Source organism: Melanostigma gelatinosum (assembly GCF_949748355.1).
Source record: "Melanostigma gelatinosum genome assembly, chromosome: 9".
Taxonomy (NCBI): domain Eukaryota; kingdom Metazoa; phylum Chordata; class Actinopteri; order Perciformes; family Zoarcidae; genus Melanostigma; species Melanostigma gelatinosum.
Genome location: NC_136642.1, coordinates 1,633,901 through 1,652,647, shown reverse-complemented (window position 1 = coordinate 1,652,647; position 18,747 = coordinate 1,633,901). Strand labels below are relative to the sequence as shown.

At 43.1% G+C, this 18,747-nt stretch overlaps 1 protein-coding gene across 1 annotated transcript; it reads left to right on the top strand.

Moving 5' to 3' along the window:
* Positions 1 to 3,710: 3,710 nt before the first annotated feature.
* Positions 3,711 to 18,005, top strand: tp53inp1 (tumor protein p53 inducible nuclear protein 1). Its single transcript, XM_079275695.1, has 4 exons — positions 3,711 to 3,896; positions 8,658 to 9,026; positions 12,724 to 13,234; positions 14,509 to 18,005. The coding sequence occupies exons 2-4, from the start codon at positions 8,903 to 8,905 to the stop codon at positions 14,729 to 14,731; spliced, it is 858 nt and encodes a 285-aa protein (XP_079131821.1). The 5' UTR covers positions 3,711 to 3,896; positions 8,658 to 8,902; the 3' UTR covers positions 14,732 to 18,005.
* Positions 18,006 to 18,747: the final 742 nt, after the last annotated feature.

Here is an 18,747-nt window from a genome sequence, read left to right as displayed (position 1 = left end):
TCTTGTGTCTCTTTGTAGTCTTCTTGTGTCTCTTTGTAGTCTTCTTGTGTCTCTTTGTAGTCCTCTTGTGGCTCTTTGTAGTCTTCTTGTGGCTCTTTGTAGTCTTCTTGTGTCTCTTTGTAGTCCTCTTGTGTCTCTTTGTAGTCTTCTTGTGTCTCTTTGTAGTCCTCTTGTGGCTCTTTGTAGTCTTCTTGTGGCTCTTTGTAGTCTTCTTGTGGCTCTTTGTAGTCTTCTTGTGTCTCTTTGTAGTCTTCTTGTGTCTCTTTGTAGTCCTCTTGTGGCTCTTTGTAGTCCTCTTGTGGCTCTTTGTAGTCTTCTTGTGTCTCTTTGTAGTCCTCTTGTGGCTCTTTGTAGTCCTCTTGTGGCTCTTTGTAGTCTTCTTGTGGCTCTTTGTAGTCCTCTTGTGGCTCTTTGTAGTCCTCTTGTGGCTCTTTGTAGTCCTCTTGTGGCTCTTTGTAGTCCTCTTGTGGCTCTTTGTAGTCTTCTTGTGTCTCTTTGTAGTCCTCTTGTGGCTCTTTGTAGTCCTCTTGTGGCTCTTTGTAGTCTTCTTGTGGCTCTTTGTAGTCTTCTTGTGTCTCTTTGTAGTCCTCTTGTGGCTCTTTGTAGTCCTCTTGTGGCTCTTTGTAGTCTTCTTGTGGCTCTTTGTAGTCTTCTTGTGGCTCTTTGTAGTCCTCTTGTGGCTCTTTGTAGTCCTCTTGTGGCTCTTTGTAGTCTTCTTGTGGCTCTTTGTAGTCTTTTTGTGGCTCTTTGTAGTCCTCTTGTGGCTCTTTGTAGTCCTCTTGTGGCTCTTTGTAGTCCTCTTGTGGCTCTTTGTAGTCTTCTTGTGGCTCTTTGTAGTCTTCTTGTGGCTCTTTGTAGTCTTCTTGTGTCTCTTTGTAGTCTTCTTGTGGCTCTTTGTAGTCCTCTTGTGGCTCTTTGTAGTCTTTGTCTCTCTGTAGTTGGTTGTTGTAGTTTTGTGGTTGTTTGTATTTTGTTGTAGTCATTTGGAGTCTTTTTGTGGTCTGTTTTTGTCTCTCTGTAGTCATTTTGAGTCTCTCTGTGACTCTTTGAGTGACATTTTGTCGATGAAGGCCATGGTGACCTGACACTTTGAACCCTTGGGCCTGTCTCCAGTACGTTAAGTACTCCATCTTTGGACTCCCGTTAGTCACAATTTATATAAAACTAGAAGCACAGGCCGGGTGCCTCATCTCCCAATATTAACAACAGAGCAAGAACAGATATCAGCCTCTGGTACATCGATATAGAATATTATCAGACTAGTACTCTAAATAAAATACAGTTTAATGGTTAAACATTGAACGTAAAAGCAGACTGAGAAGCAGAGACATTGTTCAGGACTTGAGTTTGATCTTTTAAGCATGAAAATCACTTGTTTATTTCATGTTCTGAGAGTTTCAGGGTGTTTTGAAGTTACAGGTGAGAGACCTGCGGAGGTGAGGCGGCTGTGATGCAACACAGGAAGTGAGCGGTGAAGGACTTTGTTATCGGTGTGATGGCACAGCTGTGACCTTGTTGTGTGGGAATGGAAAGATCTAGAGCGACATGTTGTCCCAGAGTCCTGCTCCTCTGTGTGTTTTTCCCACATGGAATTTATTTTCTTCTGTTTTGTCCGCTGTAATGATTCGCACAACGAGCAAACAATAAAAGATTTCAGTGTTTATGTATTTTAAGTCGTATAAAAGCTTGAATTTTGTATTCACAACAAGTCGGTTCATTTCTTTATTGTCTTTTTGCAGCATCTGAAATATTAATATTAACATTGAGTCTTTAAATTACACATTTAGTAAGAATACAACAATAAAAAAGTACATTCGAAATACAAGAAATAAGGAGAGGATGAAGTTCTCGACTTTCCTGAGAACCAAAAGGAAGTTTATTGTATATTTAAATTAACAAATGATTTAGAAATAGTGTATTCCTGTTTGGCTCATTTAAATTAAATATATTTGTAATACTTATAATTAGGATCGTTATACTTCTAGTTCACTACCTCACAGAGATAAATACTATACTTTTTACTGTACTACGTCTCAGAGGTACATATTGTAGTTTTTACTGTACTACGTCTCAGAGGTACATATTGTAGTTTTTACTGTACTACGTCTCAGAGGTAGATATTGTAGTTTTTACTGTACTACGTCTCAGAGGTAGATATTGTAGTTTTTACTGTACTACGTCTCAGAGGTACATATTGTAGTTTTTACTGTACTACGTCTCAGAGGTACATATTGTAGTTTTTACTGTACTATGTCTCAGAGGTACATATTGTAGTTTTTACTGTACTATGTCTGTTATGGTAGAAGTTTTACCTCACAACAAGAGAGAAGGCCGGAGCACATGTGTCCGGCTGCCTTGTGCCGTCGTCACACGCTGCAATAATAACTACCAAAACTGGTTTACAATTATAAGGAATTTAATTCCACTGATGTAAGCACGATTACAGTTATACATTGGAGAATATACTCCTATGAAATATTACAATATTAACCCTCTTTGGAAAAAAACTACCTCTGGTCCCAGGACACAGCCGTCCTGCAGATCCACCAGCTAAAGAAGGCAGAAAAAACACTTCTAACCCCCCCACATATTAATTCACGACTCCTCCCCTTCCGTCTATCTCAATTTCTATTGGCCAAATTCCCCTATGCACTTTTAGCTACTTAATCCTATATCACTTTATGTTTATCTTAATTATGCATTCCAAAACGCTTATGATTATGACTAATTATGAATTATTAATTATTAAACACTTTTATTATATTTACTAACTACAGTTTTTTGCTCAAATTTCTTACATGTCTCAGAGGTACATATTGTAGTTTTTACTGTACTATGTCTCAGAGGTACATATTGTAGTTTTTACTGTACTATGTCTCAGAGGTACATATTGTAGTTTTTACTGTACTATGTCTCAGAGGTACATATTGTAGTTTTTACTGTACTATGTCTCAGAGGTACATATTGTAGTTTTTACTGTACTATGTCTCAGAGGTACATATTGTAGTTTTTACTGTACTATGTCTCAGAGGTACATATTGTAGTTTTTACTGTACTATGTCTCAGAGGTACATATTGTAGTTTTTACTGTACTACGTCTCAGAGGTACATATTGTAGTTTTTACTGTACTACGTCTCAGAGGTACATAATGAATGCAGTAGTTGTACTTATCGTGGAGTATTTTCACAGAGTGGTAGTAGTACTTTTACTGCAGTAAAGGATCTCAATACTTCCTCCACTACTGTGTTTTCTCACTGGTCTGCGGGTTTTAACAGCTTTTCTTCTGATTTATGGCTCCATAATGTAAGCTTCATAACAGCGGGTCCTCGTACGTGTTGACATTATTCGGGTGTGTCGGTACTGAGAAAACAGGAAACCGTGCAGCCGGACCCGGATGTTGTGCTTGTGTAAGTATGGAGGAGAAACCCAGTTGTAGTGCAGTTACTTCCTCCTCCCGAACAACCAGCAGCGCTCTGCCCAGTCATGCCCTTTCCAGGAAAACTAGGAGGGGGGAGGGGTTAGGAGGAGCAGGTCACGTGTGTTGGTGACAGGCCGTAACGCCGTCTGTGATTGGTCGAGCCGCTCTGGGGCCCGTCTCCTCCGATAGGCCTGCTCCGGGGGTGACGTCACGTCGATCAGCTGTTGGAGCTCCACAACAACAACAAAAGAAGGAAGGAGCAGTCGGGGAGGAGGAAACAAGAAAGGGAGAGGAAAGAAAACCGAGCCCAGCTCCCGATGGACAGTCCTTAATCAACGGTTATTTTTATATATATATTGTATTTCTTCTGCGAAGAAACCTGGAGTTTTTCTATTTTTCGAAAAGTAACGCGTCTACCTCAGTTTTTAAGGATTTATTTTTGTAATCCTCGGTTTACATCCTCTCTCTCTGCCGCAGGTGAGCTCTTTGTTTTCCTCTCGGTGGCCGTTAACGGCTCCGGTGCCTCTTAAACCGGACGCTAATGATCTTTATCAACCACATTACGATAGAGACACTTTCTACTAAAATAAACTGACATTTATTAAAACGCTACGATGCGTTTTTGAACGTTTACGACGCATTTGTAATTCCGCTTACTCTGCAGCGCGAGCTGCGACGTTAGCCGCGCTCGCGCTGCAGAACGTGGTGTTTTTCCTCGAGTACAACTATGTGAAGTTGTTTTGTGTGTGTTTTTAAAGTATGTTCTTGATACGTTTGTGTATGTTGTAGTTTAACGCGCAGACTTCTGTTGGTGTAGAGTTTCAGGCTCCTCCCCCTTCTCTCTTGTGTAACAGACCGTCTGCAGCCTGCTGCCCCACATTCTCATCCTCCTGCTCGGCTCACACAACAGTCAGCCGATGACTTTATTTCTCCCTCGACGTGATTGATAACCATTTTAATAATAGTCATTTATGACGTAAAAACGTCAAACACGCGCTGGTTTCAGCTTTTTTTAAAGTGACGATCGGCTGCTCTTCTCAAGTCGCTTTAAACTGCAAAAGTTCTGGACTGTTCGAGCAAAATAAGACATTTGCAGAAAAACGTTGACGCCAGGATTATTTTCTGTGGTTTATAAAGCAAAACAAATCGATTCAACAGGAGATAATAAGAAAGTAAAGTGTTAATATGAGAATAAACGGTCGTGGCAGACCTCTTTCTGCAGAACATTCAACATGTAGGCACTTTATTTTCACACATTCGATGACTTTACTGCTTATCTTTATTGTATATCATTGCAAATTCATTATTTGTGATAATTAACGGTTTAGACATTTTATGAACTTTATATATCATTAAATAGCTGCTCATGCAGTTAATCTTTACTGTTGCGGCCTAAATAACCTGTAAAGTCCCAGAACATGACCACAGCCGATTAAAATAAGAGTTAATGCTCATCTATCTCTGTTTCTGCCTCATCAAACACCGTAACACCTCTTGTTTGCCCACTAAACTGTGTTTTTATCCTGCAGCCTACATACTGTATTTACATCAGGTTTTATTCAGCGTCTATGTTTTCACTTGGATTAATAATGAGTAATAGAAGCATTTATTGCGACGTCGTTCAGCAGAAAGCCACAGCTATGACTCAGTGACCCCATTGACTGACATTAATCTCCTGTAAAAACACACCAGAGGAGCTTTCCTTTGTGCTCGGAGATTATAACGACGGTCTGAGTTCATATTTAGGTTATTTAACCCGATAGCGAGGAAGAGGAGGAGGTGCAGCACATTATGTGATCCTTCACTTAAAACCTTGTTTTATGTCTCTCCGTGTTCACAGAGGCGGAGTTTCGCCTTTTGTTCTGCAGAAAAACAGGCTTCGTGTTTTTTTTCTCTTCCTTTCACCGTGTAATGAATAAGACTCCTGAGAAATACGAGCTGGCACGCGAGTGTTTGAACGCATCACATCCATCAATACGCGTTCTCTTCCGTATCCAGAGTGCGTTCAGGTGCTGTTGGGGAAAAAACGGAATTTGTGTTTCACTGAAATTATTTATAATATATATATTTTATTATGCTACATTGATCCCTTTAAGGGGAAATTTGTCTCTGCATTTGACCCATCCCTGTGTATAGGGAGCAGTGGGCCGCCAATGAGAGGTGCCCGGGGAGCCGTTAGGGGTTCAGTGTGTTGCTCAGGGACACTTCGACACGTCCCAGTCGAGGATCGAACCGTTGACCTTCCGGTTCCCAGACGACCTCTTAACCCAGTGAGCCACAGTCGCCCAAAGAAGGCAGCTCATGAGGCGTTCATGCTAGTTTAAAAAACCTGTTCATGTCAGCCTCCTGGTGGTGAATACAAACCAAAGTGTCGCCCTAACAAGATGAAACACAGTATTACATACATTTACAGACTTCTGATACATATTTAATAAAAGGCAACAATATAAATGCACCTTTAAATGTCTTCTGATGTTGTTACATGTTTCTTTAACGTCTGTCTTATTTTAAACAAAGGTCTCAGGTCCTGTGAGTTAAAATACTTTTTGTCACAATTTGACACAATTTGTCCTTTTAAAGACAAATGCATACATGTTATAAATATTATAAACAGAAAGACGAAGGAAATTCAAAAGTTCAGCAGTTTCAGATTAATGCACACAAGACAATAAAATGATAAAAATGTAATCAAATAGATTTAAAGTATATAATAACAGTAATAGCAGTAAAACAAGCGTGAAAAAACAACAATAAAATTGTACATGATGAATACAATAAAATAAGTAAATGAAAGATAAAATAGATTTAAAAGCTATGAAACCACTAATGGCAGTAAAAGTCTGAAATAAAAACTAGATTAATTAATAAAAACAGCGTAAATAAAATGTTTTTTTTTTTTTTACTTGAGTACAATCAAATTTGTGATTTAAATAATGTAACAAAAAAATAGATGACATCAAACTATCGCAGTAGTTTTCCACCCTGAGTCGTGTCTGTCTGCTTCCACCAATCAGAGCTCAGTATGTCGCCTCAGAGGCAAAACTCAGGGCAGAGCTGTCCACAGGAGGACACCGGCCTCTTGGCTGTAGTCCAGAGACATTGTGCCAAAGGAAGCCTCCTCCTCCCTCACTCCCTCACTCCCTCCTCCCTTCATACAGCAGCTGCAACACTGATCACTTCTTATTCTGTCCACTAATACTTTCCTCTCCATGAAAGAGTGTTCTGAGAGCAGCAGCCAGCTGTGTGTCTCTTTATCTACTGTTGAATAAAACACTGCTCGCCTCCATCGGCTCAGCGGCTGAAGAAACTGCAGCTGCTGCCTCCGAGATGCTGATGACTTTCGTGGCGCTTGTAGCTTTCTTTTTTAAATCTGCGCTCATTCACAAGTAGACTGAGGCGCTTTTAATAGCAGACGAGGATTAAAACATATTTTTATGTTTTATGACGTTGTTAAAGGTTTGTTTACATCTTTCTTTTTGTAAACAACGGTCTGAAACTGTCCGATTTCAGTTCTCATACGTCATGGAGTTTTAATGCTACAATATATATATTATAATGGCCCATAACTTACTGGATCAACACATAATAATATAAATGTCCCATTATTTCCTAACAAACATGACACCGACATCAACTTCCTTCTTCCAGGCTGTTGTCTTGAGGTGTAAATCTATCTTTTTTAAATAGATCTTGACTAAAATGGTCGACATTCACTGAAACAAAGGAACGTATCGATGAGCATCAAAGCAGCACTAAGCGTTCACAGTATTTACGGTTTATCTCCGTGAAGGTCGGTAACTTAATAATTACTTGGCCGGCTGCTGACCCATATTCTCTCTTATAACTCCGACTGACTCGGTTACTGACTGACTCGGCTACTGACTGACTCGGTTACTGACTGACTCGGTTACTGACTCGGTTACTGACTGACTCGGTTACTGACTCGGTTACTGACTGACTCGGTTACTGACTGACTCGGTTACTGACTCGGTTACAGACTGACTCGGTTACAGACTGACTCGGTTACTGACTCGGCTACTGACTGACTCGGCTACTGACTGACTCGGCTACTGACTGACTCGGCTACTGACTGACTCGGTTACTGACTGACTCGGCTACTGACTGACTCGGCTACTGACTGACTCGGCTACTGACTGACTCGGCTACTGATTGACTCGTTACTGACTGACTCGGCTACTGACTGACTCGGCTACTGACTGACTCGGCTACTGACTGACTCGGCTACTGACTGACTCGGCTACTGACTGACTCGGTTACTGACTGACTCGGCTACTGACTGACTCGGTTACTGACTGACTCGGTTACTGACTCGGTTACAGACTGACTCGGCTACTGACTGACTCGGCTACTGATTGACTCGGCTACTGACTGACTCGGCTACTGATTGACTCGGCTACTGACTCGGCTACTGACTGACTCGGCTACTGACTGACTCGCCTACTGACTGACTCGGCTACTGACTCGGTTACAGACTGACTCGGCTACTGACTGACTCGGCTACTGACTGACTCGGCTACTGACTGACTCGGTTACTGACTGACTCGGTTACAGACTGACTCGGCTACAGACTGACTCGGCTACTGACTGACTCGGCTACTGACTGACTCGGTTACTGACTGACTCGGTTACTGACTGACTCGGTTACAGACTGACTCGCCTACTGACTGACTCGGCTACTGACTCGGTTACAGACTGACTCGGCTACTGACTGACTCGGCTACTGACTGACTCGGTTACAGATTGACTCGGTTACAGATTGACTCGGTTACAGACTGACTCGCCTACTGACTGACTCGGCTACTGACTCGGTTACAGACTGACTCGGTTACTGACTGACTCGGCTACTGACTTGTTTAGAGACCTGCTGGTGAAGAACGTGGAGCATTTACCAGCTAAAGAGACAGATTTGTGGTGGAGACCACCAAAGACGGAGCTAAAAGAGAATATTGGACACAAACATCTGTAGCAGCTGGATGTTACAGATGTCATACGGTGGTGATATGTGAGATGTTGTGCTGCCCCCAAGTGGTTAAATAGTTAATACTTGAAGTCACAAAAAGTGTTTTTGAATGCTAACAGGAAGTTTTAGGACCGAGTTCTGCAGCTCTCTATTCACTCAAGTCTCAAATTTGAGACATGCGACGTTGGAAAGACAAAAGCGTACCAAGTTTTATCCTCAGACTTGGAGTAATTCTCTCTCTTCTTTCCTCCTCTCAGGGCTCGTTTTGTACTTTTGCACTCTGCCCGACGTTGAGCGATGTCCAGCCACAGATGATCCATGACCACGCTTCTGTTCACGCACTTTAGCACCTTTCCGGAGCCTTCCCCGAGCCGTGAACCCCGCAGCTGATGACCAAAGCGAGCGACGCCACGCCTCCCCGCCCCGAGCAACGCGCCTCCTCCTCCTCCCCCCCCAGCAGCCCCTCCTCCCTCGGCCTCGCACCCCCGCAGGACGTCCCGAGATGTTCCAGAGGTTCACCAGCGCTCTGTTCGGGGACGACGCCGAGGAGCTGAGTCGACCCAGCGGGAACGGAGACGGCAAGGAGGAAGAGGAGGATGAAGACTGGATCCTGGTCAACTACCTGGGTAAGAAGCCAAAGCTTCATGTGTTAAAGCTGCATTCTCTCTAGTGTCCACCAGGGGGCGACTCCTCTGGTTGTATAGAAGTCTATGAGAAAATGACTCTACTTCTCTCTTGATTTATTACCTCAGTAAACATTGTAAACATGAGTTTATGTCTCAATCTCTAGTTTCAAGTCTTCTTCAATACAGCATGATGTTCATTTAGTACATTATGGTCCATTTAGAGTCACACAGACCATAAAGCAGGGGATGCTTTAGGGCGGGGCTACACGCTGATTGACAGGTGTCTAACAGACCATAAAGCAGGGGATGCTTTAGGGCGGGGCTACTCCATGTTTTCGTTTGTTTCCTCTTCATGAAAAGTTAATTGTAACAATTTAGTCCTAAAAATGTCTTATTCAGCGTTCGGTTGTACTTGGCTCCACTGACCCTCTTGTGTCACTTCTGGTTGCAAAAAAACCAAGATGGCGACAACCAAAACGTTGAACTAGAGCAGGGGTCTCAAACTCCCGGCCCGCGGGCCAAATCCGGCCCGCTACGTCATTTTATGTGGCCCGCGAATCCGCCAGCAAAAAAAAAAAAGTAAAAACAAAAAAAATCTTTTTTTCTTTTTTTTAGGTTAGACGAATAATAATAAAAATATCCCCATAGTCGAAATTATGAGATAGAAAGTCGAAGTTATTAGATAGAAAGTCATAACTAGAAACGCAGATGAAGACCACAAGATCAGTCGAAAGCTCTGACCAAACAATCTTGACTCAACATCTGCTTATAGGTTTTTTTCCAAACTAACGAGGCAAAAAGAGAAAATAATCCAACATTCAGAATGACAGATATTGTTTTTAATGGCAGGTCGAAGGTTTCCACGCACACACACACACACACACTGTACAGAAACATGACACGCTGCAGAGACTCGGAGTGGAGCTCAGCTTTGGTTTGGCCCACTGTTCACCCTCTGCCGGTCTTGAACCTTCTTGACCCGTCTCCGATTCCACAGCCGTGTGAATACTTTAAACGGGGGGGGGGGCATGCAGACGCAGACTTGTTCCTGTCTGGGTGCCATCGTTCAGTTCATGGTCGACCTGTAAACACGCCAAACAAAAGCACGGAGAGAACCGGAGGAGGTAAAAATAGCAGCTGGTGGAGCTGTAGTCCAGAGACATGTACGGGCACGGAGCAGCTGCCAGCGTTCATCCCAAATAAAGTCACCTGGACCCCCCGTAGAGTTCTGGACTGTTCACGGAGTTCAGCTGAGCTCGGCACAAAGATGAACCGGTGCTCGGATGGTTTGATGAAGATTTTAATCGATTTAATAGATCTGATCTGAGAAAAACACTCAAATAAAACACAAGTTTCCACCAAAATTCATCCAAATGAAGAGCTGGTCAAAGGAAACGGACTGTTATGAAGACATTTCATGTTCTTAAGTTAAAGGTTTAGTTCACCTGCATTACAAGAACACACATTTGTGTTTTTTGACCCGGTCTCCAATTAATTTAATCAAAAAAATGACATTTGAAAAACCCAAAGAAACAATTAAAGCTCCACTAGATTTATACGTTGGATATTACTGGCGTCTGTTTGCGTCTGTAGATTTCTCCTAAATTCACCAAAAGTTACCATTACATAATGCCTCATTTGCATATTTATACATAACGTTCCCCTCAGCAATGACTAATATAAAAGTACAACAGTAGAGTGAGAGTATTGTAGTTTAATGCTGCAAAAAACAGCATCAGGTCCGAATATATAAAGAGATTTATGTTTGCGTGCTCTTTGTCGTGATAGTTTATGTTTTAAATCATTTTTTGTTGACAGTCCTTGTGTGGATGATATGACATTAAAATAGCATTTAAATATATTAAAATATATTGACATCTGCATGCAGCTCAAAGGTGTGTGTGTGTGTGTGTGTGTGTGTGTGTGTGTGTGTGTGTGTGTGTGTGTGTGTGTGTGTGTGTGTGTGTGTGTGTGTGTGTGTGTGTGTGTGTGTGTGTGTGTGGGGTTTGTTTATAATCTGCTCTGACCTCGTTAACCCGACACACAGAGCTCCTCTCCTGCTGGGGAAATGCTGGAAAATATCCAAACTGCTTGTTTGAAACAATAACTCCTTCTTCCTGTTACAGAAGCCTGAAGTCGTGTCTCTCAGACCTCATATCTTCTCTTAATTTAAGAAATCCTAGCTATGACTCTCAGTGCAATTCTTCAATCAAAGCTTGTGACGTCTGTATCTTTTTATATTCTTTTAATGTTATATTGCCTTTAAAACAGACTTCAACCTCTTCTGAAGAGTGAAGTCAAAGCTTCACGTGTTGAAGCTGCATTCTCTCTAGTGTCCACCAGGGGGCGACTCCTCTGGTTGTATAGAAGTCTGTAGAAAATGACTCTACTTCTCTCTTGATTTATTACCTCAGTAAACATTGTAAACATGAGTTCATGTCTCAATCTCTAGTTTCAAGTCTTCTTCAATACAGCATGATGTTCATTTAGTACATTATGGTCCATTTAGAGTCACACAGACCATAAAGCAGGGGATGCTTTAGGGCGGGGCTACTGTGATTGACAGGTCTCTACGTCACTCCTCCTCAGTCCATATATGGTCACTTCCTGTTCACTGGTTGCAATAAAACAAGATGGCAACGACCAAAACCCCAAACTTAAGGCTTCAAAACATCCGTCCACAAGAGATGACTACGTCCTCTTCTTATATTCAGTAGCAGCCTTTCAATCGTTATATTTCGGTGTTCACGTTATTAAAGCACTGCGGCTGACATTTTTCTCAGTTATGTTGCATTTAGGACGGCTCTGCAGCACCTCCTCCATGTCCTGCAGCCTCCTTTCCTCTGGATCTGGTTTACAGCATCAAAACATGTGGACTGCGTCCTGTAAACAGTGAAAACACATTGAGAGCTTCCGGTCGGCCAGCTGGAGGTCGTGTTTCCTTCATAACTTCCTGCGTCTCTGTGACTCATTACAGGATGTGACGGCACGGTTCCTCTTCTGCAGCTTATCAACGCATTTTAACATTTTATTACTGAAAACATGGAGGACAGTCATCTTTACACTTTTTATTTATGAATTAAACAAGAATTTTGAACCTGGTTTTATCAAATGTTCAGATTTAAGTTCTGGAAATGTAGGAAAATGTATAGAACAAGATATTAATTATTTGTATGTAAAAAAACATCTCAGAAAACTTGTAATATAAAAGATAATGTCAGTAATAAACTGGTGATATCTGTTCATGTTTTTTAACCCTTTCACCTCTAGTGTCTCCTCTTAAATTCATTTTTCTTAATGGATTTTGACCAAAATCTGTCATGTGGGCATTTAAAAGTGTAATAATAAACGTGTTAATGGAGACACTGGCACAGCGCGAGACAGGGTCATGTGATGCTGAGTCGCCAGAAAATCCTTGTTTACGTCTGACAGCTGCTGCTCAGAGGCCACAGCGCCCCCTGCTGGTCCACTGGAGGCATTGCTCTGCAGCGACGCGTCCACCAGTAAAACTACAGACTGTTGTTAGTTGTAGTTTTAAAATCCTGTGAGCACCAGGAACTAAACTACATCGGCCTCGCTTGTTTTGGAGTCAAAGAACAAATAAACCTTTTAAAATATTGGCACAAAACTGAACCGCTGCATAAAAACACTTCCTGGTGGATCACATGACTAATTCCAGCTGTTTGTGTCTCTGCAGCTGAAGCCTGCGCTGGTCAGCGTGGTGACGGCCTCTCTGGATCCACAGCTGGTCCTGAGGAAGAGGAGGAGGAGGAGGAGGAAGAGGAGGACCTGGTGATGATCCCCTCCCCCATGGCCAGCCCCCCGATCCGCTACGCCTCCTGCACCTCCCTCAACTCCACGGCCGACACCGACCCGGACGGCGGCGCAGAGGATGAAGAGGATGAGGAAGAGGAGAACGGGTTCCTCCGTCTGGGCGCCTCCTCCCTGGAGGAGAGCTGGTTCGTCACGCCGCCGCCGTGCTTCACGGGCCGCGGCCTCCAGCCCATCCTCCTGGAGGCCAGCCCTCTGGAGAACCTGCTGATCGAGCACCCCAGCATGTCGGTCTACGCCCACCGCAGCCCCCCCAGGATGAGCCTGGACCCCCTGCCGCGCTCCCTCGACTTGTTGCCTGAAAACGTGCCCGCCGCCATGACGCCCTCCACCGGGAAAGAGAAGGGAAGACGCACGCTGGACGGCCCTCGACACAGGTAACGTCCTGATGAACCGCTTTCCTTCAAAGCTCCTGTCAGCAGCTTTGAACTGGTCCTGAACCAGTCTCAGTGTAGTCCTGATCCTCTATGAACCAGTCTCAGTGTAGTCCTGATCCTCTATGAACCAGTCTCAGTGTAGTCCTGATCCTCTATGAACCAGTCTCAGTGTAGTCCTGATCCTCTCTATGAACCAGTCTCAGTGTAGTCCTGATCCTCTATATGAACCAGTCTCAGTGTAGTCCTGATCCTCTATATGAACCAGTCTCAGTGTAGTCCTGATCCTCTATGAACCAGTCTCACTCTAGTCCTGATCCTCTCTATGAACCAGTCTCAGTGTAGTCCTGATCCTCTATATGATCCAGTCTCAGTGTAGTCCTGATCCTCTATATGAACCAGTCTCAGTGTAGTCCTGATCCTCTATGAACCAGTCTCAGTGTAGTCCTGATCCTCTCTATGAACCAGTCTCAGTGTAGTCCTGATCCTCTCTATGAACCAGTCTGTGTAGTCCTGATACTCTATATGAACCAGTCTCAGTGTAGTCCTGATCCTCTATGAACCAGTCTCAGTGTAGTCCTGATCCTCTCTATGAACCAGTCTCAGTGTAGTCCTGATCCTCTATATGATCCAGTCTCACTCTAGTCCTGATCCTCTTCATGAACCAGTCTCAGTGTAGTCCTGATCCTCTATGATCCAGTCTCACTCTAGTCCTGATCCTCTTCATGAACCAGTCTCAGTCTAGTCCTGATCCTCTATATGATCCATTCTCACTCTAGTCCTGATCCTCTTCCTGAACCAGTCTCAGTGTAGTCCTGATCCTCTATGATCCAGTCTCAGTCTAGTCCTGATCCTCTATATGATCCAGTCTCACTCTAGTCCTGATCCTCTTCATGAACCAGTCTCAGTGTAGTCCTGATCCTCCATCAGTAGAGAGACCATCAGAGAGAAGATGGTGTTTCTATAGAATTATTCTTGATGCTCGTCATCGGAGCCAGAACCTCCTTCAGCGCAGACTCCAGCAGAGACCGGTCCACCGTGGACAGACCCAGATCCCGTATCCAGATCCAGCTGCAGTAGAATGAGAGGTTTTCTAAAGACTCTGGTGCTCAGAGACACTACCACTTTAGACCACAGGGGGCGACAGAATCAAGAGACAATAAAAGTTCCTCATAGCAGCTTTAATATTTGGCCAATCAGCATTAAATGTCAATAATGAAGTACTAGAATACATTCACTCTGACACCGCTCTCCTTCTGTCTCTGCCCCCCCTGCAGGCCGGAGGTGGCGGTGGTCCCGCGGCGCTGCAGCCTCCACTCGGCGTGCTACGCCGCGGCGCTCTCCGCCCGCGCCGGCCTCCTGCAGCATCGGGACGGCAACGCCGGCCAGCGCAACCAACCGCTGACCCGCAACGCGCTGCGACGCCTCAACCTGCTGCGGCCCCCGAAGACCAGCACCTCGCACCTCCACCAGCCGAGCCAGAGACACCTCAACTTCTGACCGGCGTCCTCATCGTCACCATCATCTTCATCAACCTCTGTCCTTCAAGCAGGATGGGAAGCTAACACCTGCCACCTCTGATTCCTTCCTTTTTATTACTATCAAGAACTCAACACCAGCAACGTGTCATCAGCCATCAGGCACACCCCCGATCTCAAATCTGATTGGACGGGGAAATAGGGAAAGTGGCTTTTGTTTTTGTTCTTATCAGCTCATGTGGCCAGTGGGTGAGACGTTTCTCCTCCTCCTCCTCTTCATCATCATCCATCCTCCTTCATCTTGATGTTGAGGAGAAGATAACGGTCATCATGTGCACCCCCCCATCCCTTCTCCTCCTCTCTCTTCTTCACGGACAACTTAATGAGTAGAATCAATGCTGTAGGTCACTTTACTCAGCGGCAGGTTCACCGCGCGTGGCAGGACGCTCAGGTGATGTCACGGTGGTGTCACGGTGGTGTCACGGTGGCGTCACGGTGGCGTCACGGTGGCGTCACGGTGGCGTCACGGGTACATATTTTTAGGAGACATTTTCCAGAATCTTTCGAAATCACGTGAACGGTGCAGCGGCACAATGTTGCCGTTTAATCAGTGCAGTGGAAGTTGCCCAAGAAAAGAGTTGCCGGTAGTGACGTTGTGCTCGTCTGCCTGCGGCAGGAAACCTGTGACACAATGAGTCAGAACTTTAAAGGAAAAATCCCCTCAAATAGTCTGTTATGTTGCTTTGTTCTATTTTTTTTTACTATAAGACGGCGAGTTCCTACGTTTCCCAGAATGCCACGGGAGAAAAGGTCAATTAAAGGGACGATGTCATCGTCAATGTACGACTTTTAATTACAACAGAAAATCAGTTTGACAGTTTGAAAGAAGTCCCTCTTTACCCGGCAGGGCGTCTCTGATGAACACATTCTGTCATGTTGCATTCTGGGAAATGTAGGCTCCAGTGCTTCTGGAGTTTCACACCCATAGATGATCACGGCCTCTGATGCTTCGCTGTCGGCCGTTCTTTTATCAGTCCTTTTATCAAAGCTGCTGTTTTGAGGGGATTTTTCAGCCCTTGAAGTTCATAAATGCAGCGATCTTGTCTCAGCGTCACGTTTTCAGCGTCTCTGCTCGTGCGGATGAACCTGCCTCTGACTTTGTAATTCAGTACTTTTCACAATATTTTTTTGAAAATCTAAAAATACTGGGTTAAATATCACTAAACGCCTTGTTTTAACGGTAGCTTTGAGATGAATAGAAATGTACAAAAAAAATGTATTTAAAAAATTTAACAAAAAAAAACTTCCAAAATATTTTTTTGCAAAGAAAAAAAGAAATTACATATCAGTATGAAGTCGGTATATATGCGTCTGTTTCTTGCTTCGGTATGTTTGATCTTGTTGGTGTGCGATGTGTTGCATGGTTGTAGAGTCGTGTTCGTGTGACGATGGTGGGAGGAAAACAGAAAATGTAAAAAGAGTTTGTGTTGTTTTTAGTTTCTTAAATGAATCTGCAGTCTACTTCTCAGGGTCACAACCAATCACCTTCACTCTCTAGGAAAATGCAGATTTACTTGACGGCTGACGGTTCTTGTTTGTTCGGACTTTTCTCTTTTCCCGCTCCGTCCCAGCGAGCGTTCCCTCGTTTAACTCAACGAAAAGAAACGTGTTTGTGAGAAATACATTTGAGTTTTTTGTGTATTTTGTGAAAGAATTCACTTTCAGTCGACTGTTGGAGATGTTTGTATTTTACTTTGTGTTTCAAATGTACTTTAATGCTTTTTAACTCCATGTTAACTTAGTTACATTTTGCTAAACTGTTAAAAAAAAATATTTAAACCAAAAAAGTAGCTTTTAATCTTTTCACTGATTTATGTCTTTTTGGTTGTTTAACATTTACGTGTTTAGTCGGTTGTTGGCCTCGTTGCTCTGAAATATAGAATCATGTTTCATGTTGGGAAAGTAGAGCCGGGGCCGAATCACCACCGCAGCAGAGAATAAACAATAGAATAATAAACAGACAGAATGTTGGGAATGAGAGAAATAAAAGCAGATCCGTCGAGTCAAAAGTACGAGATGGAAAGTCAAAATGATGACTTTAAAAAGTCTAAATGTTGAGATACTAAATCATCATTATGAATTATTATCATTTATCTCATCGTTGCGTCTTCTCGTCTCATTCAATTTGACTTTCTGACTCACGATTGAAATATGAATCACTGCATCACATTTTGAATAAAAGTCTTTTTTTTTTTTTACTTTTCCATCTCATAATTATGATGACTTTGACTATTTCGTCTTCTTATTCCTCACTTTTCATCATTTCATTTTCTTGTCAGAAATTGACCTCCATACGTCATTTTGTAATAACTTTGTTATTTTGTAATAACTGTTATTTTGTGCTTCATAATGTTATTGAATCCGTTAAAAACGGGTGAAAGTTTTTGACTTTCTCACGTTTTGAAGTCATCGGAGCAACATTAAACACATCAGCAGTACATGTTGTAGATGTTTTAAAGTGATCTGCAGTAGAAACACAAACAGGAAAGATTTAAAAGTCACGTTAATATTAAAGCGTTTGTTAAGCTGTAAATAATGTTTTTAAGCTTTTCTCTTATTTCTCGAATGTCTCTTTCTCTCTGCTGTCGAGCTTTGCAATCACGGACAATGTGTTTGTTATAAAAAGACTAGAAGGGATCAGACGTGATGATCCGTCTCCTTTATTTCTTGGGTTCATCTCGCCATCATCAAACTAACAGGGATTTGTGATGTTTGTTTTGTGTTCAATGCCTTGAAATGTGTGGATCTCGTGCCTTCCAGGTTGAAATGTAAAGACAATGCATCAATGAAGAACTTGAACTCCTTTATCTCGTGTTTTGTTTGTCCTGAGTGGACAGACATCAGAAACCAGCTATGCACCACTCGGAGCCGCCCACCAACCGTCTTTACTTTATTTTATACGATGACTCAACAAAAGAAACCAGACAGAATGATGTAGCAAAACCTCTTTTCTCCTCGTTTGTTTTAAGAAAAAAGAAGAAAAAAAGTGTGAAGACTATTTTGTGGCATTTTATTTTGTATTACTTTTCACCAAGTGTTAGATGCTTTTATTTTGTTGTTGTTGTTGTTGTTGTTGTTGTTGTATTATACTGGAATAATACAGCACTTTGCCAAAAAAAAGGTGTAGGAATTATAGGGTTAACTCTTTATTTATCAACATAACTGGTCTCCATCTTTGTAGTTTTTGGATGTATGGAAGATCACTTCACTCTGTCCTGATGTAAGAGTAATTATAAGTGGGGTCATCTGTTTTAAACTGTTAATACATGTGATCTCTCATTAGCTTATAATAATAATAATAAATGTTTTCATACACAGCTCGTCTCTGTTTGTTCAAAGACATTTTAACTCAAACAGTGGCGGCTGGTCAATAGAGGAGCTAGGGCGCCGCCCCCTCTTGAGCCACAACAAATAAAACAAATAATAATAATAAACTATACAAATTGTAAATATTTGTGTTTTTGAAATATGGAATCACCCAGTAATATGTGTAAAATATGATATCTGCGGCAAATATATGCTCCTTGTGTGCCCGTCTCAGCAGCTCTGGGCTGCTGGATAGACTGCCCAAAAGAGGCGGGTCTATGAAGCAGTTTAGCCAATTGCTGGTTAAAGATATAAATGTGTGACATACAATTTAGCCAATCAGCGTCCTCACATAGATTCAGCTTGGGGCAGAATCGAATCGATTGCCCCAAGCTGCGCGTTCCAGTCCGGACGGGTCTCGACAGGCTAGCGCGAGGGCTAGCGCCAGGGCTAGCGCCAGGGCGAGCGCCAGGGCGAGCGCCAGGGCGAGCGCCAGGGCGAGCGCCAGGGCGAGCGCCAGGGCTGCTCCTCCAAAGGTACATCGCAAGTCTATTAATTGCATCCCCGTTTCTCTCACTTGGGTCCTTTCCTTGCATCTTAGTCCCTCCCACCAGGGATGCATGGAGGAAACCATGCGAGGAGAGGAAACGAGGAAAAAAACACAAAATTACT